The sequence below is a fragment of the Pan troglodytes genome, chromosome 14, assembly GCF_028858775.2.
Source record: "Pan troglodytes isolate AG18354 chromosome 14, NHGRI_mPanTro3-v2.0_pri, whole genome shotgun sequence".
NCBI classification, from domain to species: domain Eukaryota; kingdom Metazoa; phylum Chordata; class Mammalia; order Primates; family Hominidae; genus Pan; species Pan troglodytes.
Genome location: NC_072412.2, coordinates 25,001,541 through 25,021,544, shown reverse-complemented (window position 1 = coordinate 25,021,544; position 20,004 = coordinate 25,001,541). Strand labels below are relative to the sequence as shown.

Sequence of the window (20,004 nt, the reverse complement as noted above, 5' to 3'; positions counted from 1 at the left end):
CGCTAGATGCCAGTAGCACCCATCCTAGTTGTGACAACCAAATATAACTGCAGACATTGCCAAATGTCCCCTGGGAGGCAAAAATCAATCCTGGTTGAGAACCACTGCCTCAGAGGGAAGAAAAAGGAGGAGGTGGAGTAAATACAGAGAACATACACTGAAGACAGAATGTCTAACAGAGAGAATCCTCATCTCTCCCGTCAGACTGAGGAGGAGACATTGGGGTCGGATACAGTCCTCTACGCAATCAGGAGAGAGAACCAATATGAAGAAGCCAGGCATGGTGGTGTGTGCCTGTTATCCCAGCTACTCAGGAAACTGAGGCAGGACGGTTGCTTGAGCCCAAGAGTTTGAGGTTACGATCGTGCCACTGCACTCCAGCCTGGGTGACAGAGTGAGACCTTGTCTCTAAAAAAGAAAAAACATTTTTAAAAGAAAATAAAATAAATAGCATGAGGCATTCGCACAGAGCAACGCAATTCATGAAGCTGGATGGCCTTTACATGAGACAAACTCTTGGATCATTCAGGGCTGAATGTTAACCTATGAAGAGAACACCTGCATGGAGGGGAACCCTTAAGACTATGTACCAGAGGCTGGCAATTTGGCAGAACAGCAGAAACAGAGAAATCTAAAGGATGTTTTCTAAATGTAGCTTCTAAAGTTTGACAATGCATTAATTTTTTTTTTTTTTTTTTTTTGAGACAGAGTCACACTCTGTCACCCAGGCTGGAGTGCAGTGGCGCGATCTCAGCTTGCTGCAAACTCTGCCTCCTGGGTTCAAGCGATTCTCCTGCCTCAGCCTCCCGGGTAGCGGGATTACAGGTGCCCACCACCATGCCTGGCTAACTTTTGTATTTTTAGCAGAGACGGGGGTTTCACCAAGTTGGCCAGGCTGGTCTTGAAGTCTTGACCTCAGGTGGTCTGCCCGCCTTGGCCTCCCAAAGTGCTGGGATTACAGGTGTGAGCCACGGCATCCGGCCGACAATGCATTAATTTCTAACTTGTCATGACAGTGAATGCTACTGGCATTCAATAAAATGTTAACACACAAGGTAATTTGAGCATTAAACTTTAATGAAGATGGGCTAAGCCTAATATTTCAGTTCCTTGTTTTGGAGAGGTAACTCAGCATTGCATTTTAGTTTTCAGCCTAGGAAAGAGTACTTCCTTCCCTAGGCAAAGCTAACACCATCTGGAAATAGTTTATTCCCCTGGAGGAGAAACTCCCAAACCAAGGTGAGATTCTGGGACTTGCCAAGAGCCTCTGAAAAGATAGCATCCTTCAAACAAGTCACAGTCATCACCCTGCACACCCTGTAGGGAAACCCTGGGGACTAGATGGTTCTGTTTCAACTGTTTTAGAGGCAAACACCTGTGGGTGTCGTTTCTTGTTAAAACCTGCCAATAAGCTACTCCTGGAGAAAAGAAGTCCTAAGAAAGTGTTTGTCATGCAGGTGTTTCCAAGCTACAGCTTGCTGTTAATGCAGGCTGGAAAAGCCCCATTCGATTGTCCAGTTTATTCCTAAAGCAAGTTGCTGACAAAATATTCCTTCCCACTGAGTGAAATCTTAACAGCTCTGTTACAATTCTACCACTCTGAGAGTCTTTCCTGTTTTCATTTTCGTCAGATATTTAAAATCTCAAGTGAATTTTTTCAAAGGGGGCAAAACCCCAAACCGGGAATAGTTGGGTTCCCCAAGCCAGCCTTTGGAACAGTATTTATCCACCGTCTGTGCAAACCATGGTAAGAGCATAATTTCAGAGAAAGTAGTATGGGGGGCAGAGATGGATATTTGGGGTGGGGGTCAGTTGAGAGGGGGAAGAACATTTCAGGCAAAAAGAAAACCAGCCTGTATTGGGCGCGGAGGTGGAAAGGTGAGCTGATGAGGTGGGGGTGGGGCTACAGCGGTGAGGTCAGCAGGGGTCAAATGTATAGGCTCCAAAAAAGTCTCTATAAATAAAGAAATCCATCCAAAGTGCATATGGAGAGATGTGATCTCACCAAACCTGTGTTCTCCAAGAGCCAAGCTCTTCCTCGCAGACACCCATCACTGGTACACAAAGGCCTAAAGGGCAAGGAGAAAGCTAAGAAGGCTTCGCCTCCCCATCGCATCAGTGGGGCTGGCATTTACTGGAACTAGACTGAGATCAGTTTGCCTTTTGCAAATTCAGGATCAGGTCCACCATTGGTGAGGGCTGAGATGAGAGAGGAGGGCATTACCCATCTCAGAAATCCAGAGAACAATTTCTACAGGGTAAACAACAACAACAACAGAAAAGGTAACACAAGTTCTCCATGTGCTTGGTTTGATAAAATACTAAGTCACATTTAGAATGATCTGTGATTGCATGTGATACAAACCTAATATAATGATGATGCTTATGGCATGCATGAAAAGTGTCATACAATGAGAGAGACAGAAACACAGTCCCAGATGCTATCTTAGAGACAATTCAGTGTTATGTGTGGCTCCAGGATCCCCTGACCCAAGGCAGCAGGTGAGCCTGTTCTTCCAGACTCCTATCAGTCATGAAATCTGGTTGGGGTTCAGGAACAGACATAACTAACATAGGATTAGCCAAATTAGGTCTGGAAACATAGTCACTAAACCAGCCTACTGTGAACATCTGGGACAAAACCACATGAGCTCTCCAACATTAGTAGTAACAGCCCGAAAATGTTGTCTGCAAAAATCTCTTTGAAAATATTTGTGGGAAAAGCCACAATTTATAAGAAAAGCATGTCTCATTTTCTAAAGAGACAAAATGATCAAGGAACTTATTTCAGAATATTCCAAAGAGCTAGGTTGATGCCATTTTATAAAGATGCCATTTCAATTAAATGCTCATTAAAAACATTACATCATCATCCAGCTAAACCACAAAATGTATTCAGAAATGGCTCTGACAAAGGCAAAATTTCAAGACAATGTTATAACATAGTGGTCAGAAGACATGGCGTTTAACAATCATGAAAACAGATGGGCTGGATTTACATGTATACTTTTGATTTAGTCAGAATCAGTGGAACACCTGAACTGAAAAATGCAGGCATCACACTCATGCAGGGCTCAGGAGGGAGAACTGAGGTAGAGGTGGCACCATTCCCTCAACACCAAGACATCTGCCAAGACATTTCTGTCCAAGAGCAGATACCAAGTTTCTCCTGCTTTTCCTCTCTCCTCCTTTCCCTTCAGGAGCTTCCAGCAGCACTGTTTCAAAGCAGCCGGGATTCCAGAACATTAACTGAGCCAGCCCCCGCCCCCACCTTACTCTCTGGGCCTCTCAAGACTCCAGTGGCTCAGAGGAAGCGCACCCTATCCCAACTAGCAACTTCTAGATTTACATCAAGAGTGAAGATATATTCCAACTTCCAGGACGCTAAATTACAAACTTTCAGAAGTTAACCTGCTATGCCTATAGTGCCTGAACTAGAATTAAAATTATGCTTTCTGCCTCCGACACTATGAATTCATGAAGAGAACATTTATTTTTTTCCTCCCCGTAAAAAGTAGTATAAAGTATCGGAGGTTGCTTTATAAAAAGCAGGGTTTATACAAGTGTTAGTGATTACAATTACATTCACAACCAGCGCTGCCGGGTGAAGCTCCTGGTTATATAAGCCTATTGCTGGATTTTCTCCTCTATTGCCATTTCTGCTGGATAAAGTTAAGGACATGAAACTCAAATTTCAATCTTTCTCTTTTTTCACTTTTGTTTACCAAAAATAAATCTGAAAAAGGAAGTAAAAATGACGCAAAGTAAACTTGATTGCCAATGCCCAGGCAGTCACCCAGTGAGGCCACACGTGTTTCTTACTCCTGGGTACACAACTAAGTGATATCCCCCAGCACCCCATGCCGTGCTAGGCCCTGTGACTAGTTCTTGCCAATCAGATATGGGCAGAACTGATGGATCTCTTCCTGCCAGATGTGGGTAAGAGCAAATGATCCTTGCCCTGCAAACCATCTTGCCTCTCCCCTCCCAGTGTTGAGGCTGAGGGTGTACTCCATGGAGCCTCACTGTGTTGAAATGAAGCGGGCTTAGTTTTAACAGATATGGTAAGACAGGCAGACATGGAGGCAGAAGTTCGTACTCACAGATGCTAGAAGCAGGAGGCACAGCATGCCTGGCAAGGCCATGCCAGGTAGCGCCACGGAGCTCAGGAGGTTGGAGAGACGCTGAGCATGGCCCAGGCCTCTACTGGGGTTCTTACAGGGAGGAACAGGTGAGGCAGGGTAGGTATGCTGACTGAGGACACTTAGGATTGTATAATGGGAGTAATTCTGGCAGGCTCGGGGCTGTAAGGATGGTCCCTAGTTGTTGAGTACCTGGCCCTGGGGTGCTGTTGGGCAAAGGGAACACCTGCTCAGTGGGTGAGAGTTTGATAAAGGAGGTGGCTGGGGGTGTGGGCTCGGGCTTGGTTGATTTGTATGTCAAAGGCATGCAGGCAGGGGAGGCATTTGCTAACTTCAGGAATTAGCTAGCCCTGGGAGGACAGTGTCTCCGGAATCAAGGCCCCTAATGCCAGTGCATCGGGAATATGGAAAATAAGAAAAACATACTCAACACACCCACGAACAATGCACTTCTCCACTGGATAGGGACATGGGTGAGAAATAACTCTTTACTGGGTTAAGCCCCTGAGATTCCCTGGCTAATCCATCTTGATTCAACTTCCTGCTAAGGGTGAAATCTAGGAACTCTGGCTCACACTTCTTACAACATTACACCAAACCCAACTGTCTAAAATACGCGCAACACAGAGTTTATTAAAAGAGACATTGAAACATAAGAAATATTTAACTGAATGAAAACAATGGCCCTTCCAGCCCAATTCTGGGTTTCAGGATGTGTGAGGTGCACTGTCACAATACAGGAAAACAGCTAAAGTCAGAGCTTTACCGCAGTTCATAACTGCGGTTTAAAACAAAACAGAAACAAAAATCTTGCATTTGAATTTGGAAACCTGTTTATATTTTCAATGTACTATGATCGGGTTAGTAACTAGTTATGCAGATTTATGAGCTGTAGTTTCATTTGTACAAATCTGAAAGACTCCCAGAATGTTCTGTGTTTCTAGGTCTTAGGGAGCAAGTTCCACTAACTTCAGGATTTTATGAACTTCACCACACTCTGTCCTCCCTGCAGGTCTTCCCAGATGGCAGAGGCCACATGGAGTTACTACCCTCTTTTCCTCTCCCATTTAGCATTTAATGCTTGTCTCTGAATCTTTTAAATTTATTTTAGATCTTTTCCACGCTGCACATAGCACTGTTGGTGACTTTTATGGGGGAACAATATGTCAGTGTATTGTTTCACATACCTTACTGTAAAATATAGTATTTTGTTGCCCTTTATGACTGCATTAGCACATTCTCCTGGCGGGTTTAGGACATTGTGCAACCAGGTGGAGAAGGGGATTATTAATTAATGCAATACTGAGTCCTTCTAGCTTTGCCTCCAACCCATCCACTTTTCTCAAGTGCCATGATTGCTACATTAGATCAGCAACAGCCCAGGAACAGGACTCCAGTCATTATCCTGGCCTGTGTGGTTATATTACAATAAATCAGACTGCACAGCTCCCTGCTTAAAACCTGCCAATGGCCTTATTACACTTATACTCCAAAAGGCTCATTTATTCCAAAAGGCCTGGAAAGGTCTGACTTCTCTACCTCCACTCTCACCATCCCAGGGCAATCTGTGTCTCACAATCTGCCCCACAATATCTCCCCCCAACTGCTTCATGTCATCTTTCTCTTGGAACTATTCTATTCCTGCAACCTGAAACTCTTTCCTCTCTCCTCTTCTCCTACCTCATTCCGACTCATCCTTCAACTCTGCTGCCACATCCTCCAGGAAGCAGTCCTTAAAGCTCAACCCAGGTTAGTTTTCCCTGGAAGACATCCCATCTGAACTTGACCTTCTGCTTTGCTAACATTTCCTGTTCAAATCCTGCCTTCTCTAGGTGTCAGTTCCATGAGGGCGGGAACTCCTCTATTATACGCACTACTGTGTCCCCAGAACACAGGAGGAGCCTGGCATAGAGAACATATTCTTTTATCTTTTTTTTTGTTTGTTTTGGGACTGAGTTTCGCTCTTGTCACCCAGGCTGGAGTGCAATGGCACGATCTTGGCTCACTGCAACCTCTGCCTCCCAGTTCAAGCAATTCTCCTGCCTCAGCCTCCCAAGTAGCTGGGGTTACAGGCATGCGCCACCAAGCCCGGCCAATTTTTGTATTTTTAGTAGAGATGGGGTTTCACCATGTTGGTCAGGCTGGTCTTGAACTCCTGACCTCAGGTGATCTGCCTGCCTCGGCCTCCCAAAGTGCTGGGATTACAGGCATGAGCCACCGTGCCCAGCCACTCTTTTATCTTTTTACAAAAATGAGTGAATAATTGAGTTTAAGAAGTTGCAGTCTCAGAGAACACTGGCAATCTTGCCCAAATTTAGCTTAATGTGAAACAACGCAAGTCTCAGGATTTATATGGTATGAAACACTCAAGTTTTCAGTAATAAAGTAAAGGTCAGAAATAGTTTAAACTAATATGACCCAACAATGCCAGGGGCAAAGAGAGTCACACTAAGTTTTATTTTATACACGTGCACTACTATTTCAGTATACAAAACATGGCTGATCTTACAGGAGCAAATTTATTAAAAATTATAAAATAGACTTCTCCAAAAATGTCGAAAGGCCCAGTTGCTTAATTAGTACCCATACATAAGAATCCGTATGGTAGTCTCCTTAAACGGTGAGGGAGCAGTTTCTACGGGGTGGACTCTGGGGAATCAAGAACAAATGTTTTTAGGAGCTCTTTTCTTTTGTTAAGCATAGTCTCTTTCCCATCACCTCCCTCTTAAATTTCATCAAGAAAAATCTGAATACTTCCTTTTTTAAAATCAAGACCGATTTTGTATTATTTTGCCAATAACCACATTACCCTTCAAGGAGGGTTGCTCAACTCTGCCGACTGGACATGCCAACAGGAAACCCGGGTGTGGGCTGACACCAGGGCTCCTGATGGACTTGGGTCCCTGTGAAGGTGACATCCTAGGTCTAACCTAGCATCGCTTTCCAGATCAAAGGCGAGGAGCTGCAGGCAGACCATGGCAGTAAGTGTATGGCTGTGATGGTTGGAAGAAATCTGATTTACTGAATTGCTTGAGTGGAAAAATTTATTTTGAAATTTGAAATGAATCATCACAAACTCCATCAGCAAAGGAGTGCTTTGAAAAGTCTCTCCAAAACCACATGAAAATAAGCAAAGCAAAATTCTTGGAAGCATTCTAGGGAATGAACGATATACCTTCTCAAAATATTTCTTCCCAAGAAGAAGTGTGCTTCTGTTGCCTTGCCCAAAGTGAACATTGTTGATATATACCTGAGTTTCTCTCCATAGATGGTGGAGGCAGAATATTCTAGTAAAACCTCCTGTCTTTGTGACATCATCCATACGGTATCAAGTGGGAGATGAAACTACTCTAGGGACTTCAGCCCCCGGTCAAACAAAACTCCTCTGGGGCTCTAGGTGTGGGTGGCCATCTGAGGGATGGCTTCAGGCAGCTCTTGGGGGAGGGGAGAGGCCTGAAGGCACCCCTCTGTTAGACCAAGGGCCCCCAGCTTTGACAGTGCCCTAGTTTGTCTCAAATTGGTGCCATGTTCCTATGCCTCTTTGGGGGTGGGGAGGATATACATTCTCCTAAACGACAATTAAGAGTGTAATAAGGCCAGGCGCATTGGCTCATGCCTGTAATCCCAACACTTTGGGAAGCCGAGGTGGGCAGATCACGAGGTCAGGAGTTCGAGACCAGCCTGGCCAACAGGGTGAAACCCCATCTCTACTAAAAATACAAAAATTAGCCGGGCGTGGTGGCATGAGCCTGTAATTCCAGCTACTCAGGAGGCTGAGGCAGGAGAATCACTTGAACATGGGAGGTGGAGATTTCAGTGAGCCGAGATCATGCTCCTGCACTCCAGCCTGGGAGACAGAATGGGACTCTGTCTCAAAAAAAAAAAAAAGTGTAATAAGAATTCACTTGTACTCAGGACAGCAAATCAGCACACATAAACAAGTCCTCCAGTCAGCTGACATATCCTGGTCCTCTGCTGCTTACAGTCTTTATCCCTGCCACTCCCATCCCTACCAAAAAAATCCCTGCCATCCCCAGTCCCACTAAAATAATTCCCATGGCCTCAGCGGCTCAGGTCCTGTGCAACCGCATGGTCCTGGCATACTCTTGCCAGATCCTATGTGTTTCTCTACAGAGCAGTCTTAATCTTCTTTACAGGCAAATCTCATCACAAAACTCTCCTACCTCCAGCCCTGCCCTGAGAAAAAGTTCCCCCCCAACCAGGTGTTAGTGATCAGATCCTCTCTCAAGTATTAGTTCCCTTTTCCAGCCCCTACCTCCTCTCTATGCTGTAGTCGTCTTGACTAGGGGTGGTTGTCCACTACAAGGGGGATGCTAGAAATATGTAGAGATTTGTTTTGATTGATACTTCCAGAAGGATAGGGAAAGGAGGAGAGGGAGTGTCTTAGTTCTTTCGGCTGACTATAACAAAATACTATAAACTGCACGGATTATAACCCTTGGAAATTCATTTCTTATAGTTCTGGAGCCTGCGAAGTCCAAGATCAAGGAAGTGGCAGTTGTGGTGTCAGGTGAGGGCCCATTCCTCATAGGTGATGTCTTCTAGCTACATTCCCACATAGTGGAAGGGGCAAATGAGCTCTCTAGGGTCCTTTTTATAGGTACACTAATCCCATTCCTGAGAGATCCGCCCTCATGACCTAATCACCTCCCAGAGGCCCTATGTTGTATACCATCACCTTACAGTTTGAGGTTTTGACATATGAATTGGGGGGGTGGGGGGTCATGAGCAGTCAGATTACAGTAGGAGGTTACTGTTTTTTCCAGTCTGGGGCAGGAATGCCCAGTGTCCCGAGCCTCTCACCAGAGGCTGACAGAGTTCAGAGTCCAGGCACCCCCAGTCCCACTAAAACACTTCCTATGGCCTCAGCAGCTCAGGTCCTGTGCACCTGCAAGGTCCTGGCCAGGAATGTTCCTTCTCCCAACCATGCCCTACATCTCCCTTGTCCCACGTGACCACCCCCTACTCCTCTTTCAAGAGGGAAGCCTCCAGAGGGCAGGAGAGGCAGTGCCTGGCTTGCTGATATCTATATTCACTGTGCCCTCAGAGAGCCTCTTACCTTGTAGATACACCACAATCTCAGCAAACAAAGAAGCTCCTTACAAAACACCCTCTCCAAACACTATCCCATTCCTGGGTTTAACCCTCCCTAAGCTGTCCCCTGGAATCTCTGCCAGTAGTTTTCTTTCTACCGCTCACCTTACAAGACATGACAGGTTTATTTTCCCAAATTGCCCTGATCATAAAATTCTAGATCTAAATTCTACACTGACCCTTCAACGCCTAAACAGTTAAGTCCCAGTTTCTTTCCTTCTTTCTTCTCCTTCCCTCCTTCTTTCCTTCCAACCTTCCTTCCTTCCTCCCTCCTTTCCCTCCCTTCCTTCCTTCCTTCTTTCCTTTTCTTTTCTTTTTCTTTCTTTCTTTTTTTTTTTGACAGAGTTTTGCTTTTTTGCCCAGGCTGGAGTGCAGTGGCGCGATCTTGGCTCACTGCAACCTCCACCTCCCGGGTTCAAGCGATTCTGCTGCCTCAGCCTCCCATGTAGCTGGGATTATAGGTGCCTGCCACCACACCCAGCTAATTTTAGTATTTTTAGTAGAGACGGGGTTTTACCATGTTGGCCAGGCTGGTCTCGAACTGATGTCAGGTGATCCACCCACCTCTGCCTCCCAAAGTTTTGGGATTATAGGCGTGAGACACCACGCCCAGCCACATCCCGGTTTCTTAACCTCATACTCAAAGCCCTCTGTAATTCAGCTTTTATCTGCCTTCCTAAATTTCCCCATCTTTCACCCTTCAGCTGCTCAGTTTTCCACACCTGTCCTGATTTCCCCACTTTGCTTGATTCTTCCTTCTGCTGGATTTCATGGCTAAACTTAAATATTACCTCCCCTAGGAAGCTATTAATAACTCCAAATGAAAGGCATCTCTCAGTCCTCTGATATCTAATAGCATTTTGTCTATGGTTTACTTGAAACAGCTATTTTTTACCTTGTACTGGAGTTATTCATTTGCAAATCTGCTCTGGTTTGAATGCAGCCCGCAAAGCTCATGTGTTGAAAGTCTGATCTCCAGTGCAGTGGTGCTGGGAGCTGTGGCCTGATAGGAAGTGTTTGGGTCATGGGGGTGCCACCCTCATGAATGCATTAATGCTGTTGTCACTGGCATGGGTTCCTTCCTTCTCTCTCTACCCCATATCCTTCCACCATGGGATGACACATCAAGTAGGTCCTAACAAGAAGCCAGCTCCCTGACCTGGGACTTCCCAGCCTCCAGAATCATGAGCCAAATACATTTCTGTTCACTATAAATTACCCAGTCTATGGTACTCTTATAGCAGCACAAAATGGACTAAGACAAAATCTAATCTCCCTTTCCATACTACAAACTCTTTGAAGGTGAGACCGACATTGATATATCTACTGTCACCCTTAGAATCTACCACAGTGTCTTGAACATAACAGGAATAAGGTTAATGAGCAATAATATAATGATTTTTTTCTCTGCACTAACAGTGAGAATTTAGAAATTAATTCTAAAATATTCAATTTGTTAGGGGAAGTCAACTAATGACCAAGAACACCAATGTCCCTCTGTTGTTCTGATACACTTAATATTTGCAATTTACTTAACTTTACACAGTTTCACTCAATAGATTATCGTTTGCAACACAACTCAAAGAAAACCCCTATGCCGAAGGCTCAATAAATACAATGAAATAATGACATTGATGATAATGGTGATAATAAAAAGAGGAAAAAAGCATCCTATTGGCTGGCTGCCAGGTAATTTGCCAAATTTGGAGGAATTAGATAAGGATAGCAAAACTAATTTAAAATTCATTTGGTGCTGTCTCTTAGGTAAGTTAGCAACTGCTGGGAGTCTACATCCTTTTAAACACTGACCATGTTAGGTGAATGAATGGACTTACATAATGGAATCTGGGTAAACTATAGCAATTTCACCACAAACCACAAGGCACCAACTGAATGTATATGATCATAATTCCAGGATTAGAAAACCATCGTCTCCACTGCAGAACAGCCACCCTAGTTCCTTTTGAAGCAGGTAAGTAAATGACCATCTTGTAAAGCTTCTGAGAGTCAAAAGGCAAGCAATTCTGAGTTAGGAACACAGTAGGATGTCTAGATAAGAAGTGGTAAGGGGTCTTCAGAGAGTACTTGTGGCTAGTTCATGCTATTTGCAGACTCTTCTTAAGTACCAAAGCCTGGGCTCAGGTATGGAGGATAATTGCTCAAATTTCTCTTATGCTCATCAGATATACCATTTCCCATCACTAATCCTTCCTGCTACAATGATGGCTGAGTCTGTCACCAAAATATCACAGCCTCTGAAACAAAATCACATCCCAAACTCTTATACGTACACACTCTTATTTACAAAACCATTTTAAAAGAAATTAAATCCACTGAGTAAAGATGAATCACAAGAAGGGTTTCAAGTTAAAAGAAAATGATTTCACTAGAATGCTCTTTTTTGGGGTGGGGCTAGAAAGCATAAAATTGTATTCTCTGATTTAAAGACTTAGGAACCCTCGAAGGAAAAGGAGTTCTGATGAAATGGAAAGAATATGTCACGTGGCATAAGAAAATGGCAGTGCATGCATTTTCTCTGTCAGTATTTAATAGGTTAAAGAATATCAGTGAGGATGAATCATTTCTGTTTGAAGCATAAAACTCACTGACACAGAAACAAAGACGCTTGGAAACTTTATATTCTTTGGTTCTTTGAACAATAAAGGGCCTTGTCTAGTCAACATTTGGAGTAATTTTTCCCAGGGGGATTATTACTATTTGAGAGGGATGAAAGAGTAGCATTCTCATGATACATTTTTATTTTCTGAGAATAAAAATATGTCTCTTTAGGAGGCCACGTTCTGGATGTATTAAGAAGTGTGAAAAAACACCGAGTCTGCCACAGTTCTCAGACATCCTCTTCTAGCTGTAAAGACAGACACCAATCTGGAGAATTAGTTCTCAAACTCTAGTTTCAAAAGGCGTACATCAAGGACAGGACACTCTTTCAGAAAGCTAGGAATAAGATTCAAATCTTATAAGATTTGAGTTATTCTGCATATGGGTAGGGGAGGCTCAGAAATAAAAGTCAAAGTAATTAAAAGAGAATTTCAAACCACGGACAAAAAGCATCAACATTTCATTACAGTACAGGGCTTTCCTTGAAGATCTCTGACCCAAATAGTTTTTAAAACTGAGTTGAGTATTCCTAGTACTCAAACTATCCAGTCAACTGGAAAGAAAATGGGTTCTCAAGGCCAGAACTGATGAAACCTAACAGCTATAAACCTGGGACTAGCTCTCATTATGCTTTAGGTATGTTTTTCCTCTAAAATGTGTTCCTGTGATCTCTTGTTCTGCAGAATTGGAAAAAAAAAATTGTGAACACACAGGCAGCAGAGCGGCTGCAAAGCTCCTTGCTGACAGGTGAAATCACACAGCCCTTACCATGCTCCAGAGCTTTCATGGGAAACCAGAAGAGGATGAGGGAGTGGACCAAGGCGTTGATGCAGTGACCCCAGAAAACCTAAGGAAAAACAAACCAAGGGAGTCAGGAGCTGCCCAAAACGCTTGACCTCTGTGAAACTCTCAACAAACGCCACATTGTGAAGGATCCTGGCCGTGCGCTGCACGGTTCCAGGAGTAGCATATTATTCTTGAATTTGAAAAAAAAAAAAAACCCACCCAAATCGATTATTTAATTTTTACATACAAATGACTGGATTATCTCCAGATCATATTACTTTAGTTACAAACACCTAAATATCTACTCACATGTATGCAGACCAACACAATCTATCCACATGTGAAAAATTCACTCTGATCAGTTTTCTTTAGCATTGTAAGAGAGACAACACCATTTTACAAACATCCAGAAAAAGGGTACTAGGTCAAAATTGTTAAGAAGAGACTAAAACTGTGTCTCTTCTTAACAATTAAACTGTGTCGGGGCAGATGGGATGTCTTAAAAGCACTGAAAACATTCCACTTGTAACTTTTTACATGGCATTCTCACTCTTTTGTTTTACTACTTCAAATCCCTCTCACTCAACTTCTTCTTTTATTTTTGGGATTTTAGATAATATGCATATTTGAAAATTCTCTTTATTTTAATGTTTAAAGGTCAGAAAAAAGAACACAAGGTTTAGTTTATTCTAAACTTTAGTTTCACTAATACATCGCAATCATTGTTTTAACCACCGTGATGACAGAGTTATTAACTATTAGAAATCACCCGTCTTCTGCGTTGCTCACGCTGGGAGCTGTAGACCAGAGCTATTCCTATTCGGCCATCTTGGCTGCCCCCCCTCGAGTTATTAACTATTAAAGCCAGATTAAATTTATTTAAACATCTACAAGTTGTCCCTGGAAATTATCATATAGTTTGAGCCTAAGTAGTGGTAAGACAACAGAAAATAGTGAAAAATGTTATAAGACAATAGAATTTTCCCCTGCTTTAAATGTTCATTTTGCACCATCTCTGACCTCTCTACTTAAAAAAAAAAAAAAAATTCTTCAAAGTGTCTGCAGATAAGTTTCCGTGCATTCTCAGCTCTTACTTCCTTCGCACCTCAAATGGCCTTTGAATTCAAATTCTGTAGAAAATGGATTTATGTAAATAATGCAGTGAAAATGGGTCATATTTTCCCATTAACGGAATCACAGTCAACAAGGATTGGTAAAATGAGTCCCTCGGGTCTCTTTGGATGTGGGAGACGGTAGAACCAATAAGGAGCCTTTCTGTTTCTTCCCTGCCTCGGATGTAACTAGTGAGCCTCCCCAGAAAAAAGCAGCTGTAAGGGACGTCAGGAACATCTGGCTCAGAAGAAAGGCCCCGGGAGACTGTTCTCTCCTTGAGGCCTGGAGGGGTGACTCCCTGTGTCCTTCTCACTGACGGCCCAGGAACTATGCACGCAAATCATGACCGCCACCAGCACACAGCACGGGAGGTGAACTGTGCAACAGACCTCTGTCTAAACTTCTGAATCCCCCCTGCGCAAAGACCAGAGGCAGAAACAAGGCCGTGCAGCCATGCTCACATCTCGCCCCTCTGTGCCCAGGCACACATCTCCCTTTTCTTTGGATGGGGTCACCCAAGCACTCTGCCACATTCAGCCGCAAATGGCATCTGTGTGGCAGACCCCTCTGCTGTCTGAGACTGCACGACCCCTTTAACACCCCACCCAGCTTTGGCGCGGGTTTGTCAGGATCACCCATATCTTTCTTTTTTTTATTTTTTTTTGGTTCCTTTCTGATTCTCTGGTCCAGAAAAAGAAAACCAAATCCCCCGCAACTCATGTGATCCCTGAGTTCATATCTAGTCAATTTTACGCACTAGCTAAAGACACATTTTATTTCAAATGACAAACCCAGCAACAGCTAGGTAAGCTGCCAACAGGCCTCCACATGGGGCTGCAGGACCACGCAAGGGGGATCTCTGACAGCGGATCCTGAACCTGGGCTGTGGGAGCTGCTGCCCACACTGATGTCAGGGGCTGATGGGGAGAAGCGGGAAGGAGTCAGCATGTTGGGACTGGAGGTTGCAGCCCACACAGCACGGACCCGTCGCCTGAGAAGGCGTCTTGAATTCACTGGGCTTGTGGCGCGCGCGCGTGTGTGTGTGTGTGTGTGTGTGTGGTGGTGGGGTGAGTGGATCATGTTCTCAGCACTTCTCAAATGTTCTTTCTCAAGCTTCAACTATCTCCTAGGCAGATGACTAGAATCAAACAGCCACGCCTTTCTGAGGTGACAGTTCTGAGATCACACTCTGTTTACCTTTGTGTTGAAGCCTTCGCCATTCTGGGTGATTTTGTAGAGCTGGGGAAACCTGAGCATGCTCTCCTGAGTGCAAGACCTCTCAAAGATTCCCAGAGTGAAGGGCGGCAAAGCGGTGAAAATCTGCAGGGAGAACAATGAGCCATTAAAAGCAGCCCTTCGGATCCACACGGCTTCATTGTTCCCTTCTACCAAATGATGACTTCACTTCCAGTCAAGTCCAAACCTGAGACTCCATGATTCACAGATCCCCAGACACCCTCCAAACAAAGGAAATAAATGAAAGACCATTTTTACGTTAATCACTATCAAATGAATACACTGAACACTAAAAACATCGTACGTTATCTGATTAGCCAAGATTTCTTGTTAAATTAGCAACTACCTTCCTTTGTAAAACGAAGACTGATGTGGAATCATGCCACAGTTAGCTGTCTGAGGTGTTGCTTTGTTTTCTGCTCACGCTAGCTGACGTAAAATTTACAACTTTCCACCCTGACGTTATACTCAAATTTCAGGAAGCATAATGTACTTCATCCATTTATTCATTCAACAGACATTTACAATAAATGAATTATGGGCTAGATACTGTGATAAGCACCAGGAATGGAGAGATTTACAAACAGAAGAAAGAAGGAAAGGAATTAGGACCTCCAGGAACGCCATCTACTGCAAAAGTGGGGGAGGGCAGTGGGGCAACAGGCATAGAGATAAATATACAAAACACGGAGCTCTGCAAAACTATTAATACCTGTTAGGGGAGGACGCAGAAGGAGAAGGGAGAGTCACCAAAGGATTCTTGCACCAAAGAGTATCTGACCTGCAAGGTATTAGACCAACATGATTTGGCAAGATGACAGGGATGTGGGCGAGGAAGGAGTCCCATGAGAGATGCACCCCTTACAAAGCTCTGAGACATCAGCATGCCTGTTTGGAGGTGTTGAACAACGCTTATAGGAGGCCACTGTTTGGACTGAGCTCCTGCACTCGGCCCCAGCAGACCTGACCAAACCAAAATGGAGTTACTTGTGCTAAGAGCTGTGTCATCAAACTAAACTTTGAAACAGGCCAGTTTTCCAAAAACAAACAAACAAACAAAAAACAGGAGATTCACAGCAACCAGTTTACCTGGGCACCAGAAAGGGCCCAGTTTACCTGAGGCAGCATGATACGGAAGTCCCCTGTTTGAACTCTGTAAAGAAAGCCACTTTGAAACAACCAATCACTTTTTGTTCTACTTCTGTTTCCTTAGTCCCTTTCTGCCTATAAAGCTGGCCTCCTCTGCTCAGCTCATCGGAGCACTCATTCTGTTTCATGGAATGAGATGTTACCCAATTCCAGAATGGCTAATAAAAGCCAATTCGATCTTTAAATTGTTGTCATTTAAAGGACAAGGAACTTTCTAAGATACACAGGATGGTGGCTGGCTGAGGGTGCGGTGTAAGGCAAGGATAGGAAGGAGACCAGACCAAACAATCTCCAGTGACAATGAGTTCTTGGGCAGATGGTGCCTTGCAAGACTTGTGACTTTCACCTGTACTCACATTTGTATATTAGAAAAATCAAGCAGGAGCTGAAGAAGGTGCTTGGAAGAAACATGTCATTTTAACTCAGGACATGTTGGCCCTGAGGGTCCTTCTCCTGCTTGGTTCTGGGAATGGTTCACACAGCCTGGGTCACTTGCTGCTGAGCGTCCCTCAAATCCCCACCCACAAACCCAGCAAGCTCTCAGGCCTGTGGGAATTGGACGTGTGTCTGTACGAGAATTCTGAACTCACACTAGCTATTTGGAGATGGAGTATATGGCCAGAGGAAGCTGTTCCCAAGTCTATTGGGAGCAGGCAATCAGATGTGTGGTGAGTAGAGTCAGTAAAACTCTCACACTCTTCCTTCAGTCCACAGCAGAATGGAAAGCAGCCCTGGGATTTCAATGTGCTACAAAGACTTCAAGGAGAAATCCACAGGGGACTTGTTGCACTCAGTTTCCTCACAACAACAAAAATTGTTTGTTTTATAGCTGGACAGAGCTTCTACCAGAAGCCAGGAGCCATGCACACTTTCTTAGTATATACTCTCACCTCCATTGCTCTGCATCCATGTGTACATGTGATGTCACGCCTGCTGTTTACGTGGCAGTCTTTTTCTTTTTTTAAACTTGAGCTTCTCCTTCTACCCATCTTCAGATTCTCCCCTACCCTTCAATCACCATGCTATAATGAAGCCCAGCATGCCTACATATTTTCCACTTTGCCTATACCATACTACACACACACACACACACACACGTTAGGGATCATAATTTGTTTCATAAAACGTTGACACTGGCCAGTCATGTAGCTCCTGCCTGCAATCCTAGCACTTTGGGAGGCCAAGACAGGAGTTCGAGACCAGCTTGTGCAACACACCAAGACCCTGTCTCAATTTCACAGAACACACCAAGAGAGTGTGTGCCTGTAGTCCCAGCTACTTGGGAAGCTGAGGTGAAAGGGCTGCTCCAGCCCAGGAGGTTGAGGCTGCAGTGAGCTATGATTGCACCACTGCATTCCAGCCTGGGCCACAGAGTGAGACCCCGTCTCCTGCCAACCAAAAAAAGTAGACATTATACTTTATACACATTTTTCTTCATCATGCTTTTCTTGCTAAACAATACATTACAGAAAGCCCCCCAAGTCCCTTGGGTTTGATGCTAATGCAGTCTTTTAATGGTCACATAATAATTCATAGTATGGATGTGCCATTTTTTTTTAGCCATTCACCCACTGACAGACATTCATTTTCTTTCCAGTTCTTTGTTACCACAAACATTATGTAATACATATCTATACTATATTATAATATACAGACTTTTTCTTTTATCTCTATGGGAGGAAGGCCCAGCAGGAGAGTTAAAAGGATACATGCATTTTTAATTTTACTAGATTCTGCCTTTCAAAGGATTTTGAAAGCATTTTCCTCTCCCATTGCAAAAGAAAATCATAGATTTTTCGCTATTTCCCTATCAGCAATGGTTGTTACATTGGTCTTTTAATGTTCTCCAGTCTTAAAAATGAAAGATGTTACTTCTTACTTTAAAAAGCTGCATTTCCCCAACTACCAGTGAGTTTGAGCATGTTTTCATACAATTGTTGGTTATCTGGATTTGCAGTTCTGTGAAATGTCTACTCATGTCTTTTGTCTACTTCTTACTTTAAAAAGCTGCATTTCCCCAACTACCAGTGAGTTTGAGCATGTTTTCATACATTTGCTGGTTATCTGCATTTGCAGTTCTGTGAAATGTCTACTCATGTCTTTTGTCTACTTTCTATCCATGGCTTATCCTCTTTTTAAAGAGTTCTTTGAGTAGAACAGATATCAACCCTGTCTTTATATTATGAAATTTCATGCAAATGCACTCTTTGTCTATTGGTTTTTTAAATGGGTTCTTTTGCCATATAAAAGCTTTTAATATTTAAATGGCCAAGAAATGCTTCTGCATGTCCAATTGCGGCTACAGAAGTTACTCTTCCATGAAAAGTACATGTTTCCAGGAGTGTCTTGTAGGATTTTACTATTTTATTTTCCACATTTAAGTCTTTAATATATCTGGAATTAATTTTTCTATATAGGAGTCCATTTTTTTCCAGATAAAGAGCCAATTGTGATAACATAATTAATGAGGCCAAACTTTCCCCACTACATTGAAAGATCACCTTTAAGGCTAATCAAATTTTCATGTATTACACATCTAGACTCTAGAATGGGAATGTAGTTCTAGAATCTCCAACTTATTTGTCAATAACAGTGATTTGGTTATGGTGGCTTCATAGTATAGTCTGATATTTAGTAAAAATAAGTCTACTTTTATGTTCTTTTTTTGAGCATGCTTTACATATTTATTCTCAGATATGTGTAAATTCCATTTATATTTTAATATAACTTTATGCAACTTCCCCCTTTCCTCCCAAAACATTCACCTGTTGGGATTGAGTCTATGTGGAATCATATATATTTATATTAATTTTAGAAGAGTTGAATCTTTTATGATACTAAGTCTTCCCATGCAAGAAAATAGTATGCTTTTCCATTTGTTCAATAAGACTTTTAAAAAATGTAGGTACTGTAAACATTTTTCCTATGCGATGTATAATTTTAATTGCTTTTTTGAAAGAATTCGTATTTCCTTTGCATTTCTAGGTGTCCACTGCTAGAGAAAAAAAAAAGCTGTTTATTGCTAGGCTAGAAAAAGGCTATTGATTTTAAAAATATATTTATCATTTTTCTGGTCACTTTATCAAATTCTCTTATAATTCGAGTATTTATCTACTGTTTTTTTTTGTTTTCTAGATACACAATCATATATGAACATATTTACATTACCATATTTCTGTGAGCATATGTGTATAAGTACAGAAATTGTTCACTGTTTTCCCAATATTTGTAATCTTCTTTGCAGTTGCCGAAAACATGAAAACAATGAATTATATAGTGATGGCAGGCATCTTGATTAATTTCTTATTTTAAATGAAACCATTTCAGAATTTTACCATTTTGGGCAGCATGCTACTGGTTTTTGTAAATGGTCTGAATTCTGGTTAAATGGCTTTTTTCTATTTCTATTTTATTTAGAGTTCTTATTTTGGGAATGGCAGCTGAATTGCTTCAAACATTTTTGTAGCATCTGCTGATGGGATCATGTTTTTCTTATTTTATTGATATAGTGATATTTAGAAAGATATTTAATTTCAAGCCTCCTGTATCCCTAAAATAAATCTTACTTTGTCGCGTACTTTTTCTTTTAATATATTATTGGACTCCATTTGCCAATATTTTACGTAGAATTTTTGTATTTATGTTTATAAGTGAGACTGGCCTACAGTTTTCTTCCTCAAACGATGCTGGCTTGACAACAGGATTCATTTTCTGCAAGTGGTCAAATAATACTAGAGTGTTCTCTGCATTATAAAAGACATAAAATTTAGCTGAAATCCATTTGATCCTAGCAGCATTGGTCCTTCGTGGTATTTTTAGTCTCATTCTACCCACAAAACAAAAT

The 20,004-nt window shown here is 42.6% G+C and overlaps 1 protein-coding gene across 2 annotated transcripts in view; it reads right to left on the bottom strand.

Annotated features, from left to right (window-relative positions):
• ATP8A2 (ATPase phospholipid transporting 8A2) overlaps positions 1-20,004 on the bottom strand; it is a 648,977-nt gene that overhangs the window by 169,425 nt on the left and 459,548 nt on the right. For both annotated transcript variants that reach the window (XM_522636.9, XM_009426757.5), the window contains exons 29-30: positions 14,973-15,095; positions 12,645-12,723 (exon numbers count right to left, since the gene is read on the bottom strand). In XM_522636.9, coding sequence (XP_522636.4) covers positions 12,645-12,723; positions 14,973-15,095 — 202 coding nt within the window. The remainder of the gene's footprint in view (positions 1-12,644; positions 12,724-14,972; positions 15,096-20,004) is intronic.